Source organism: Mobula birostris, chromosome 2 (genome assembly GCF_030028105.1).
Source record: "Mobula birostris isolate sMobBir1 chromosome 2, sMobBir1.hap1, whole genome shotgun sequence".
NCBI classification, from domain to species: domain Eukaryota; kingdom Metazoa; phylum Chordata; class Chondrichthyes; order Myliobatiformes; family Myliobatidae; genus Mobula; species Mobula birostris.
The window spans coordinates 28,379,103-28,394,162 of record NC_092371.1 but is presented as its reverse complement, the minus strand read 5'-3'; the positions used below and the strand labels follow the sequence as shown (position 1 = coordinate 28,394,162).

Here is a 15,060-nt window from a genome sequence, read left to right as displayed (position 1 = left end):
GTATACAGGCTACTGAAATGGAAGGACCTAGCAGCTGATCCATATAATGATCTGATATAGAGAAGGAAATTATGAAACTCTGTAAGAAATGCAAAATGTAAAGAGTTCAATTCAATAAGGTATTGAGAGACCTGAGTGTGCATGTGCACAACCTTCAAAAGGTGGCAGGAGTGTTAATAAAGACACTTAAAAGCAAAACAACACACATCAAAGTTGCTGGTGAACGCAGCAGGCCAGGCAGCATCTGTAGGAAGAGGTGCAGTCGACGTTTCAGGCCGAGACCCTTCGTCAGGACGAACTGAAGGAAGAGCGAGTAAGGGATTTGAAAGTTGGAGGGGGAGGGGGAGATCCAAAATGTTAGGAGAAGACAGGAGGGGGAGGGATGGAGCCAAGAGCTGGACAGGTGATTGGCAAAAGGGGATACGAGAGGATCATGGGACAGGAGGTCCGGGAAGAAAGACATGGGGGGGGGGGACCCAGAGGATGGGCAAGAGGTATATTCAGAGGGACAGAGGGAGAAAAAGGAGAGTGAGAGAAAGAATGTGTGCATAAAAATAAGTAACAGATGGGGTACGAGGGGGAGGTGGGGCCTAGCGGAAGTTAGAGAAGTCGATGTTCATGCCATCAGGTTGGAGGCTACCCAGACGGAATATAAGGTGTTGTTCCTCCAACCTGAGTGTGGCTTCATCTTTACAGTAGAGGAGGCCGTGGATAGACATGTCAGAATGGGAATGGGATGTGGAATTAAAATGTGTGGCCACTGGGAGATCCTGCTTTCTCTGGCGGACAGAGCGTAGATGTTCAGCAAAGCGGTCTCCCAGTCTGCGTCGGGTCTCGCCAATATATAAAAGGCCACATCGGGAGCACTGGACGCAGTATATCACCCCAGTCGACTCACAGGTGAAGTGTTGCCTCACCTGGAAGGACTGTTTGGGGCCCTGAATGGTGGTAAGGGAAGAAGTGTAAGGGCATGTGTAGCACTTGTTCCGCTTACACGGATAAGTGCCAGGAGGGAGATCAGTGGGGAGGGATGGGGGGGACGAATGGACAAGGGAGTTGTGTAGGGAGCGATCCCTGCGGAATGCAGAGAGAGGGGGGGAGGGAAAGATGTGCTTAGTGGTGGGATCCCGTTGGAGGTGGCGGAAGTTACGGAGAATAATATGTTGGACCCGGAGGCTGGTGGGGTGGTAGGTGAGGACCAGGGGAACCCTATTCCTAGTGGGGTGGCGGGAGGATGGAGTGAGAGCAGATGTACGTGAAATGGGGGAGATGCGTTAAAGAGCAGAGTTGATTGTGGAGGAAGGGAAGCCCCTTTCTTTAAAAAATGAAGACATCTCCCTCGTCCTAGAATGAAAAGCCTCATCCTGAGAGCAGATGCGGCGGAGACGGAGGAATTGCGAGAAGGGGATGGTGTTTTTGCAAGAGACAGGGTGAGAAGAGGAATAGTCCAGATAGCTGTGAGAGTCAGTAGGCTTATTGTAGACATCAGTGGATAAGCTGTCTCCAGAGACAGAGACAGAAAGATCTAGAAAGGGGAGGGAAGTGTCAGAAATGGACCAGGTAAACTTGAGGGCAGGGTGAAGGTTGGAGGCAAAGTTAATAAAGTCAACGAGTTCTGCATGCGTGCAGGAAGCAGCGCCAATGCAGTCGTCGATGTAGCGAAGGAAAAGTGGGGGACAGATACCAGAACAGGCACGGAACATAGATTGTTCCACAAACTCAACAAAAAGGCAGGCATAGCTAGGACCCATACGGGTGCCCATAGCTACACCTTTAGTTTGGAGGAAGTGGGAGGAGCCAAAGGAGAAATTATTGAGAGTAAGGACTAATTCCGCTAGACGGAGCAGAGGGGTGGTAGAGGGGAACTGATTAGGTCTGGAATCCAAAAAGAAGCGTAGAGCTTTGAGACCTTCCTGATGGGGGATGGAAGTATATAAGGACTGGACATCCATGGTGAAAATAAAGCGGTGAGGGCCAGGGAACTTAAAATCATTGAAAAGTTTAAGAGCGTGAAAAGTTTAAAAGCAATACATGCAGGTTCCTGAACTTTACAAATTGAGCGAAAATACAGACACAATGAGGATACATTCGCCTTTATAAACAATAACAATGCAACCAGCACATTATACAATGCCTATAAAAAGTATTCACCCACCTTGGAAACTTTCACGTTGTATTGTTTTACAACATTGAATCACAGTGGATTTAATCTGGCTTTGACACGATGAACAGAAAAAGACTTTTGTGTCAAACTGAAAACAAATTTCTACAAATTGGTCTAAGTTTATTAATTATTAAACATTAAATAATTGATTGCATAAGTATTCACTCCCTTCAAGTCAGTATTTAGTAGATGCACTTTTGGCAGCAATTACTGCCTCGAGTCTGTGTGGATAGGTCTCTATCAGCTTTGCACATCTGGACATGCAATTTTCCTCCATTCTTCTTTACAAAACTGCTTAAGCTCTGTCAGATTGCAGGGGGATTGTGAGTGAATAGTCCTTTCCAAGCCCAGCCACAGATTCTCAATTGGACTGAGATCTGGACTCTGACTTGGCCAATCCAGGAATGTTTTTAAGCCATTCCCATGCAGCTTTGACTTTATGCCTGGGGTTATTGTCTTGCCGGAAAAGAACTCTCCCAAGTCACAGTTCTCTTGCAGACTTCATCAGGTTTTCCTCTATAATTTCCCTGTATTTTGCTGCATTCATTTTATCTTCTACCTTTACAAGCCTTCCAGGGCTTGCTGCAGTGAAGCATCCCCACAGCATGATGCAGCCACCACTATGCTTCATGGTAGGTATGGTGTGCACCAAACATAGCGTTTAGTCTGATGGCCAAAAAACTCGATTTTGGTTTCATCAGACCACAGAACCTTTTTCCAGCTGACTTCAGAGTCTCCCACGTGCCTTCTGGTAAACTCTAGCAACGATTTCATGAGAGTATTTTTTTTCTTTTTGCCACTCTCCCATAAAGCTGTGACTGGTGAAGCACCTGGGCAACAGTTGTACATGCAGTCTCTCCCATCTCAGCCACTGAAATTGGTAACTCCTCTAGAGTTATCATAAGTCTGTTGGTGGCCTCCCTCACTAGTCCCTTTCTTGCATGGTCACTCAGTTTTTGAGAATGGCCTGTTCTTGGCAGATTTACAGCTGTGCCATATTCTTTCCATTCCTTGATGACTGTACTCTAAAGGATATTCAGTGACTTGGAAATTTTCTTGCATCCATCTCCTGACTTGGGTTTTTCAATAACCTTTTTTGCAAAATTGCTCGATGTGTTCTTTTGTCTTCATGGTGTAGTTTTTGCCAGAATACTGACTCACCAGCAATTGGACTTTCCAGATACATGTGTATTTCTACTATAATCAATTGAAACATCTTTACTGCACACTCCATTTAACTAATTATGTGATTTCTAAAATCAATTGGCTGCACCAATGAAGAGTTGGTGTGTCATATTAATGGTGCTGAATATTTATGTTATCAATTATTTGACGGAGACAGACGTGAAAGCACAGAGGAACATCTGGAGAAATTTCTGAAACGCAGGTTTGCTGCTGTTGTTACTGCGTGATCGAGAATCTTCTGGAGGGAAGGCCTCAAAATCCCCGGCTTTGCCTGCTGTTGGCGACCGAGATTGAGGTCGAATCGTTCGGATAGAGATGGTGCTCGGTACTCGCTGTCGGAGAGCAGATTGGAGGCTCTAAGTTTTCGGACGACTCAGAGTCGGACTGTAGTCGGGCATGGCAGGGAGAGTTTTTCTTCCTTCTCCCGTCTGCGTGAGATGTAGGACATTTGAGAGATTTTGAACTTTTTACTGTGCCATGGACTGTTCTTCATCAAGTTATGGTGTTGTTGCACTGTTGTAACTATATGTTATAATTATGTGGTTTTGTTAGTTTTCTCAGTCTTGGTCTGTCTTGTGTTTTGTGATATCACACCAGAGGAAATATTGTATCATTTCTTAATGCATGCATTACTAAATGACAATAGAAAGAGGATTGCGTGTCTTCATAATCTAGTTTAGTGTTTTATATTTGTAATTAATTTAGATCACTTTATAAAGACCTGTTTTCACTTTGACTCAAAGGAGACTTTTTCTGTTGATCAGTGTCAAAAAAAAAGCCAAATTAAATTCAATGCTGTAAATCAACAAATCCTGAAAACTTCTGGGGGGGGGGGAGGGGGGTGGGGGCAAGGAAGAAATGTGAATACTTTTTATAGGCACTGTATAATGTATGACAATAAGTAAAAATTGCCTAACATTTAATATTAATACATAGTTTACTTAAATATAGCACAAAATGCCAAGAGGAACAATGGTCCAGTCATTGCCATGAAGGGAAGTTAAAAACTGTATTAGATCAAAGGCAAAATTGCCCAAAAATGTAATAAGGCTAAGTACTGTGAAAGCTTCAGAATTCAGTAAACGATGAAAAGGTATTAATAAGGAAAAAAGATGATTATGTGGGTTAGCTAGTGAGAAACATAATAGCAGACTATGAGACTTCTTACACACATAGTACAAGACTAGAAGTTAATGTGGGTCCTTTATAGAATGAGATAGGAGACAATACATTGGAAAACAAGGAAATGACAGAAATTAACCACTATTTTGTATCCATCTTGATGGAAGATACAGAAAAACCTCTGATAAATAATGGTGACCTACATTTTTGGTGTGAAAGGAGCCCAAAGAAGCTAGAACAGTAAAAGCTCTGTTATCCAGTTCATGATACTCTTGATACTTTAAATCTTTATTATTGGCTTGCTAGTGACTGCATAACTCACCTGAGATATTGCACTCACGAAGTACTGCTAAATGCTTCTCTCGGACTCGCTTCGCATATTCACTAGATATGTAATATATCTTTCCACAGATTGCCTCCACTGAATCTTTAGCCACTGCTGCCACATGGGGTCCACATTGTTTCCGCAAATGTTCAAGCCTCTCCTGCAATAAACAAGATTCAGGATTTCATCCAACAAATTAGATCACAATATATTTCTATAAAGAAGTATTCATAAATAGCATTTACAAAACCCACGATTTTCATATTACCATTCTTTAAGTTCCAATACCTCTATCAATAGTTTGAAATTTCTTGGTATGAAGCATTAGCTTTTCTGCTCTATTGTTATTTAGTGTTCAGGACACCTGCTCAGAAACAAGAGTTCTGCTAGAATCAGTGCTAAAAGGGATCATTCCAGTATTAAAGTACTATGCAAAAGTGTTTGGTATATTTAAAAAAAAATCTGTAAAGTAAAGATGCTTACAAAAATAATGAAATGAAGTTTCTAAATATCAAAAACTTTCCTATAAAAATCAATAAACAGTAAAAAAAACTAAGTCAATATTTGTTATGATCACCCATTGCCTTTAAAACTGCATCAAATCTCAGTTTCATAAGAAAATCAGCTGGTATGTTATTCCAAGCACCTTGGAGAACTTGCCACAGTTCTTCTGCAGACTTTGGCTGCCTTGCCTGCTTGTCTCTCCAGGTAACTGCAGACAGCCTCAATGATGTTGAGATTAGGGCTCTGTGGAGGCCATAGCATCTGTTGCTGAACTCCTTGTTCTTCACTTTCACTGAAGATAGTTCTTTACGAGCAACACACACAAAATGCTGGTGGAACGTAGCAGGCCAGGCAGCATCTATAGGAACAAGTACAGTCGATGTTTCGGGTCAAGATAGATGCTGCCTGGCCTGCTGCCTTCCATCAGCATTTTGTGTGTGTTGCTTGAATTTCCAGCATCTGCAGATTTCCTTGTGTTTGCATAGTTCTTTACGATTTTGGCCATGTACTTGAGGTTATTGTACTGCTGCAGAGTGAAGTTGGAACTGATCAGATGCCTCCCTGGTGGTATAGAGTGATCAATGAGAACCTGCTTGTACTTCTCAGTATTGAGAATTCCATTAATTCTGACCAGATTACGAACTCCATTTGCAGAAATGCAGTCCCAAACCTGCAGGGAACCTCTGCTGTGATTCACTGTTGGCTGCAGCCAATCATCTATGTCGTGCTCTCAAGCTCTTCTACAAACAAAAGGCCATTGTTTGAGCTAAAAGTTTCAAATTTTGACATCAATCTCTTGCCACCATTGTTCAGCACCCCAGTCCTTGTGTTTTTGAGCATGGGTGAGTCTCTTGGCTCTGTTTTCCCTTTGGAGAAATGGCTTTTTGGCAGCAACTCTTCCATGAAGACCACTTTCATGGCAAGGCAGCCAAAGTCTGCAGGAGAACTGTGGCAAGTTCTCCAAGGTGCTTGGAATAACATACCAGCTGATTTTCTTATGAAACTGAGATTTGATGCAGATTTGAAAAAATGATGCACAGGGGAGGGATTCAAATTTTTGGGGCATTGGAACCAATTCTGGAGGAGGTGGGACCAGTACAAGCAGGACGGTCTGCACCTGGGCTGGATCCTAGGGGGAGCATTTGCTACTGTTGTTCAGGAGGATTTAAACTAATGTGGCAGGGGGATGGGAAGAAGTGCAGAGAGATAGAGGGGTGTAAAATGAGGGTAGAAGCAAAAAGTAAAAGTGGCAGGCTGGCAAATCCAGGGCAAAAATCAAAAAGGGCCACTTTTCAACATAATTGTATAAGGGCTAAGGGTGTTGTATAAGCAAGCCTGAAGGCTTTGTGTGTTAATGCAAGGAGCATTCGTAACAAGGTAGATGAATTGCATGTGCAGATAGTTATTAATGAATATGATATAGTTGGGATCACAGAGACATGGCTCCAGGGTGACCAAGGATGGGAGCTCAACATTCAGGAATATCAATATTCAGGATGGATAGACATGAAAGAAAAGGAGGTGGGGTGGCATTGCTGGTTAGAGAGAAGATTAACGCAATAGAAACGAAGGACATGAGCCGGGAGGATATGGGTAGAGCTGCATAACACTAAGGGGCAGAAAACGCTGGTGGGAGTTGTGTACAGGCCACCTAATAGTAGTAGTGAGGTTGCGGATGGCATTAAACAGGAAATTAGAAATACGTGCAATAAAGGACCAGCAGTTATAATGGGTGACTTCAATCTACATATAGATTGGGTGAACCAAATTGGTAAGGGTGCTGAGGAAGAGGATTTTGTGGAATGTATGCGGGATAGTTTTCTGAACCAACATGTCGAGGAACCAACTAGAGAGCAGGCCACTCCACACTGGGTATTGAGTAATGAGGAAGGGTTAGTTAGCAATCTTGTTGTGCAAAGCCACTTGGGTAAGAGTGACCATAATATGGTGGAATTCTTCACTAAGATGGAGAGTGATATAGTTAATTCAGAAACAAAGGTTCTGAACTTAAAGAAAGGTAACTTTGAAGGTATGAGACATGAATTAGCTAAGGTAGAATGGCAAATGATACTTAAAGGGTTGACGGTGGATATGCAATGGCAAGCATTTAAGGATCGCATGGATGAACTACAACAATTGTTCATCCCAGTTTGGCAAAAGAATAAACCAGGGAAGGTAGTGCACCCATGGCTGACAAGGGAAATTAGGGATAGTATCAATTCCAAAGAAGAAACATACAAATTAGCCAGAAAAAGCAGCACACCTGAGGACTGGGAGAAATTCAGAGTCCAGCAGAGGAGGACAAAGGGCTTAATTAGGAAAGGGAAAAAAGATTATGAGAGAAAGCTGGCAGGGAACATAAAAACTGACTGTAAAAGCTATTATAGATATGTGAAAAGAAAAAGATTGGTTAAGACAAATGTAGGTCCCTTACAGTCAGAAACAGGTGAATTGATCATGGGGAACAAGGACATGGCAGACCAATTGAATAACTACTTTGGTTCTATCTTCACTAAGGAGGACATAATTAATCTTCCAGAAATAGTAGGGGACCAAGGGTCTACTGAGATGGAGGAACTGAGGGAAATACATGTTAGTAGGGAAGTGGTGTTAGGTAAATTGAAGGGATTGAAGGCAGATAAATCCCCAGGGCCAGATGGTCTGCATCCCACAGTGCTTAAGGAAGTAGCCCAAGAAATAGTGGATGCATTAGTGATAATTTTTCAAAACACTTTAGATTCTGGATTAGTTCCTGAGGATTGGACGGTCCCGCTTTTAAAAAAGGAGGGAGAAAGAAACCGGAGAATTATAGACCGGTAAGCCTAACATCGATGGTGGGGAAAATGCTAGAGTCAGTTATCAAAGATGTGATAACAGCACATTTGGAAAGCGGTGAAGTCATCGGACAAAGTCAGCATGGATTTGTGAAAGGAAAATCATGTCTGATGAATCTTATAGAATTTTTTGAGAATGTAACTAGTAGAGTAGATAGGGGAGAACCAGTGGATGTGGTATATTTGGATTTTCAAAAGGCTTTTGACAAGGTCCCACACAGAAGATTAGTGTGCAAACTTAAAGCACACGGTATTGGGGGTATGGTATTGATGTGGATAGAGAATTGGTTGGCAGACAGGAAGCAAAGAGTGGGAATAAACAGGACCTTTTCAGAATGGCAGGCGGTGACTAGTGGGGTACCGCAAGGCTCAGTGCTGGAACCCCAGTTGCTTACAATATATATTAATGACTTAGATGAGGGAATTAAATGCAGCATCTCCAAGTTTGCGGATGACACGAAGCTGGGCGGCAGTGTTAGCTGTGAGGAGGATGCTAAGAGGATGCAGGGTGACTTGGATAGGTTAGGTGAGTGGGCAAATTCATGGCAGATGGAATTTAATGTGGATAAATGTGAGATTATCCACTTTGGTGGCAAGAACAGGAAAACAGATTATTATCTGAATGGTGGCCGATTAGAAAAAGGGGAGGTGCAACGAGACCTGGGTATACACCAGTCATTGAAAGTGGGCATGCAGGTACAGCAGGTGGTGAAAAAGGCGGAAGGTATGCTGGCATTCATTGCAACAGGATTCGAGTACAGGAGCAGGGAGGTACTACTGCAGTTGTACAAGGTCTTGGTGAGACCACACCTGGAGTATTGTGTGCAGTTTTGGTCCCCTAATCTGAGGAAAGACATTCTTGCCATAGAAGGAGTACAAAGAAGGTTCACCAGATTGATTCCTGGGATGGCAGGACTTTCATATGATGAAAGACTGGGTCAACTAGGCTTATACTTGCTGGAATTTAGAAGATTGAGGGGGTGGATCTTATTGAAACGTATAAAATCCTAAAGGGATTGGACAGGCTAGATGCAGGAAGATTGTTCCCAATGTTGGGGAAGTCCAGAATGAGGGGTCACAGTTTGAGGACAAAGGGGAAGCCTTTTAGGACCGAGATGAGGAAAAACTTCTTCTCACAGAGAGTGATGAACCTGTGGAATTCTCTGCCACAAGAAACCGTTGAGGCCAGTTCATTGGCTATATTTAAGAGGGAGTTAGATATGGCCCTTGTGGCTAAAGGGATCAGGGGGTATGGAGAGAAGGCAGGTACAGGGTTCTGAGTTGGATGATCAGCCATGATCATACTGAATGGCAGTGCCGACTTGAAGGGCTGAATGGCCTACTCCTGCATCTATTTTCTATGTTTCCAACAAGACTACTCTAGACTGTAGAGTGGTTCCAGTGGTTTCTTTGAGTTAAGAGCTAATAACAATGCTGGACTTCTTCCAATTTAGAAGGAACATCAGTTTGATGCATCTCTTCTACTGCACTTAGTTTCTATAGCTGACCACTGTGTTTTTGCTCCGCAACTTGCCCATTTCTTTGTGCTTCTTCAGGAGAGCTTGGCCAGCACATTTTGAAACTCCTGTCTGCCACAAAATTTCAGTTCAGGAGACCTTCCTGATGCAGGATGACCACTAGTGCCTTGATACTATGCTCACTCTTGGTATAAGAACTTATGATTTGAAAGTTAAAATGTCACTTCTGCTGCACCCTCACCTTTTAGTCTGGTTGTCCTTCACCCAGTTTGATTCCTTCTACACCTGCTTCTGTTCTAGTTAATCAGTTCAGTTCATTGAATTCATTATGTCATTGATGATTAACAGCTCTATGTTATCTTTGTTTAATCATACACCGGGCTATATACCGACAAGGTAATCCAGTTTTTATTTGAAAAGTGGACTAATACTTAATATGTTACTTTTTTATAATGAAATGCAAAACATTCTCTAACATTTAATTTCTTGGAAAATGATTTTTTGCAAATCTAAAATTTGCTCTTTTCTATTGACACACTAATGCAGAAGACAAAAAATAAACATCTAAAACAAAATTTATATAAACCTAGGATGTTTAAGACTTTTGCGCACTATTGTATATAAAGAAAAAGATGGGTTATTGACAGTGCAACTGTGCCAGAAACTGTTGAGGTGTCAGTCCTCAGCTGGCACTCCTGATCTCATCAATGGATTGATCGAGTGAGCCACTGTGGCAATATGTAAGGACTTCCTGTGAGGGAATGTGCTGGGCAGGGCGGTGTCAACGGAGCTCAGGACTGCATACTACCTGGTATGGTGACAGACGTATGGCCTTACAGGGTGAGGAGAGCATAGCTGTCTGTCACAATATGCTTGTCTATGACCACCCGCAAGTTCCTTTAGTATCTCAAACTTCATTAAGGTCAGAATGACCTGATTGCACTCAGAGATGGGTTTGATGCAGCCAGCTTTTACTGAATGGGAAGGGTTTATTTTCCTCAATTCACTTGATTTTGTGAAGGTTGGTGGCATCCTGGTGTATGGAAGGACAAGTGATGCATGCCTGCAAAGGCAGCCATGGTGCTAGACAGCGCTTTGACATTTCAATGATATACTGAGTTACAGCGTTAAACTGAATATTATTGTAATTGTAGCTGTATTTGGGCCACAACAGAACACAACACTCAGCTCTTGAATATGTAAGAGGTCTTGCAGATACCAGCACCACTAATGAAGTACTCCCTAGATTGAGCTGGCAGTTTCTGAACTATATTAACTCTGTCTTATTGCCTCCCTCCTTTAGAAGGGCCTTAAGGAATAGTACATGGTCTAGTAACACTCCACAATAAATTACAATGGGAACACACTCAACCTTGCTGTTGCAGAAGATCATATTCAAGATTGTGCTGGTATTAAAATAAAAGGCAGTTATGTTATTTTCTGGGTATGTGGTTTGATTTCCTACTTCTGTCTGCAGCATGATACTGTCCTTTGCTATTAATGCAGTCCTGTCCTGTACCTTCAGCAATTTGGCATCTCATTTTTAGCTATGCCTAGTAGTTTCCTGGCTTTAAACTCCTCACTGAAACAGAATTCACCCTTGGCTTGAGCACGGAATATGCTGGGTGCCTATCTATAATGTCATAGATTCTGGTGAGAAGTCTTAACCTAAGGGCTGGAAGGATGTGAGTTTTGAGCTGCCAAATCTAACGTGAATCTATCCCATTCACCACAATGAATATGCCACATAACATGATGGAGGGTATCTTAGTATGAAGATGATCATTCATAATACATCATACTCAATCACATCATGGTCAGAGCTTTTGCAACAAATACATTTTTGAGGATAAGGTCAAAGTAGCAACTGGACTAGCTGGAATAATGGGCTGAAAAGTGATAGATGGAATTTATCACGGACACATGTGAGGTGTGTACTCTGAGAGGACCAACCAGGGTAGGGCACTGAGAAGTGTGGTAGAACAGAAGGTTCTGGAAATACAGATCCATTAACTCTTTGAAAGGGGTGTCACAGGTATATAGGGCCATAAAGAAAGCTTTAGACACATTAGCCTTCATAAATCAATGTACTGAATACAGGAGTTGGATGTTATGTTGAAATTGTATAAGACATTGGTGAGGCCTAATTTGAAGTATTGGGTGCAGTTTTGGTCACTGACCTACAGGAAAGATGTAAATAAGATTGAAAGAATGCAGAGAAAATCTACAAGTATCTTCCTAAGACTTGAAGACCTGAGTTATAGGGAAAGAATGGAAAGGTAAGGAATTTATTCCCAAAAGCATGGAAGAATCAGGGGAGATTTGATAGAAGTATACAAAATTATGAAGGTTATAGATAAGAGCACGTGCAAGCAGGCTTTTTCCACTGAACTGGGTGAGACTACAACTAGATGTTACGTGTTAGGGGTGAAAGGTGAAATGTTTTAGGGGGATGTGGGGGGGGGGAGAGAGCTTCTTCACTTAGCAGGTGATGAGAGTGTGGAACAAGCTGCCAGTGCAAGTGGTGGATAAGGGGTTGATTTCAACATTTAAAAGAAATTTGGATAGGTACATGGATGAGTGGGATATTGAGGGCTATGGATCCAGGTTCCAGTCGATGGAAGTATGTAGATTAATGGTATGGCACAGACTGTGGCACAGGGCCTCTTTCTGTACTATAGTAATATTCTACCATGTTACCTCTGGTGAGGGACATCGAAGAAACCCCATCCAGAGTACAACTTGTTCTCTTGCTGCTCCTAGTGCTTCTTTCAAGTGATGCTCAAAATCTTTCATGCCCTGGTATAAGTTCATGACACTTGCATGAATTCCATTCAGAGTTAAGGATTCCCACAGCCATTAATTCCTGATTGTATTCCAGTGTGTGCACACCATTCCTGCGTTTGCCTAGACTGATTTGCCAGACTTTTCTATGGGATAGATCTTCCAATTTTGCTAAGTCTGGAAATGTTGGTGAAGGACAGAAGAGAATGGCATACAGTATATCATTGCATACTTCATATTAGTTGCCTCGATCATTCACAGATTGTCCATCCTATGTTTTTATCACAATTTTAGTGATCAGTTACGAATCAACAACACTGTTATAGATCTAGAGTTATGGAGTAACTATTTCTGAATCTGTTCCTACTGATTGGGAAAATATTTTCTGTTCATAACAAAGCGCCATTAAAGAATTAGAGAATTTTACAATAATCCAGAAATTTCAATTAATTTATTTAAATTCCTTATTTGCTAAGGTGGGATTTAAAATCCTGTCTCCTACCCCTAGATCGATAATACAGTATTATAACTACTACGCTGCTGAGTTCTTATTACCTCATTAATCTATTCCTCTATGACTCTAATTCTTCTTTAAAGACCATCTTGTTTGGCCCCAGTTCCCCACTGACAATTCTCTATGAATCCAATTCTTGCACTGATGCTCATTATTTCATGATTTTCGTTATCCAGTAGCTGGATGATCTTTGACTCGTAAGGGAGAATGAGGCAGTCATAGATGAGAGCTACAAGGAGGTAGTCACACCTAGGCTGTCGGAAGCAGGTCGTTGGGTGACAGTCAGAGGGGGGAGAGCCAAGGTGAGTAGACAGGTAGTGCAGAGCACCCCTGTAGCCATTCCCCTGAATAATAAGTTTACTGTCCTGGATACTGTTGGCGGGGACGACCGACCAGGTGTGAGCCATGGTGGCATGGCCTCTGGCACCGAGTCTGACCCTGTGCAGAAGGGTGGGACGGACAAGAGGAGAGCTGTCGTCATTGGAGACTCTATAGTCAGGGGAGCAGACAGGAGATTTTGTGGATGTGAGAAGGACACCTGCATGGTTTGTTGCCTCCCGGGTGCCAGGGTCCGGGATGTCTCCGACCAGGTGCACGACATCCTGGTATGAGAGGGAAAGCAACCAGAAGTCGTGATACATGTTGGTACTAATGACATAGGCAGGAAAAGGGATGAGGTCCTGAAGTGTGAGTTTCGGGAACTAGGCAGAAGGCTGAAGAACAGGACCTCAAGGGTGGTGTTCTCAGTATTGCTGCCAGTGCTACATAATAGTGATGGTAAGAATTGGAGGAGATGGCAGTTGAATGCGTGGCTGAGGAGTTGGTGCAGGGGGCAGGGTTTTAGATTTTTGGGTCATTGGGATCTCTTCGGGGGAAGGTAGGACTTGTACAGATTGGATGGGTTGCACCTGAACTCGAGGGGGAGCAATATCCTTACAGGTAGGTTTGCTAGCATGGATCAGGAGGGTTTAAACTAATTTGCAAGGGGGATGGGACCCAGAGCGATACAGCAGTGAAAGAAGTGCATGGAGTAAGGCCAGATCTAACGTATAGAGAGGTTTTGAGGAAAGAGAAACAGAATAAAGGGTGTAAAGGTAGGAAGGTAGAAGGGCTAAAGTGCGTGTACTTCAATGCAAGAAGCATCAGGAACAAAGGTGATGAACTGAGAGCTCGGATACATACATGGAATTATGAAGTAGTTGCCATCACAGAGACTTGGCTGGCACCAGGGCAGGAATGGATTCTCAATATTCCTGGATTTCAGTGCTTTAAAAAGGGATAGAGAAGTGGGGAAAGGGGAGGAGGAGTGGCATTACTGGTGTATTCCAGCTACAGAAAGGGTGGGTAATGTAGCAGGATCCTCTTTTGAGTCAGTATGGGTGGAAGTCAGGAACAGGAAGGGAGCAGTTACTCTATTGGGAGTATTCTATAGGCCCCCTGGTAGCAGCTGAGATACCGAGGAGCAGATTGGGAGGCAGATTTTGGAAAGGTGCAAAAATAACAGGGTTGTTATCATGGGTGACTTCAACTTCCCTAATATTGATTGGTACCTGATTAGTTCCTTGGGTTTAGATGGGGCAGAGTTTGTTAAGTGTGTCCAGGACGGATTCCTGTCACAGTATGTTGACAGGCCGACTAGGGGAATGCCATACTAGATCTAGTATTAGGTAACAAACCAGATGAGGTCACAGTGGATGGTGGTGCAGTGGATGTGATCTACATGGATTTTAGTAAGGCATTTGACAAGGTTCCACACGGCTTATTCAGAAAGTTTGGCCAGGTGGATTCAGAATTGGCTTGCCTGCAGAAGGCAGAGGGTCGTGGTGGAGGGAGTACATTCGGATTGGAAGGTTGTGACTAGTGGTTTGGCAAGTTTGCAGACCACACAAAGGCTGGTGGTGTTGTAGATGGTGTAGAGGATTGTCGAAGATTGTAGAGAGACATTGATAGGATGCAGAAGTGGGCTGAGAAGTGGCAGATGGAGTTCAACCCAGAGAAGTGTGAGGTGGTACACTTTGGAAGGACAAACTCCAAGGCAGAGTACAAAGTAAATGGCAGGATAGTTGGTAGTGTGGAGGAGCAGAGGGATCTGGGGGGTACATGTCCACAGATCCCTGAAAGTTGCCTCACAGGTAGATAGGGTAGTTAAG

General features: G+C 42.9%; 1 protein-coding gene across 8 annotated transcripts in view; it reads right to left on the bottom strand.

The window, feature by feature from the left end:
• Positions 1 to 15,060, bottom strand: part of pcif1 (phosphorylated CTD interacting factor 1) — a 138,997-nt gene that overhangs the window by 45,379 nt on the left and 78,558 nt on the right. For all 8 annotated transcript variants that reach the window (XR_011882704.1, XR_011882703.1, XR_011882705.1 and 5 more), the window contains one exon: positions 4,794 to 4,956. Coding sequence is in view for 5 of the 8 variants with exons in the window: in XM_072239253.1 (XP_072095354.1) it covers positions 4,794 to 4,956 (163 nt within the window). In the remaining 3 variants the exon portion in view is untranslated. The remainder of the gene's footprint in view (positions 1 to 4,793; positions 4,957 to 15,060) is intronic.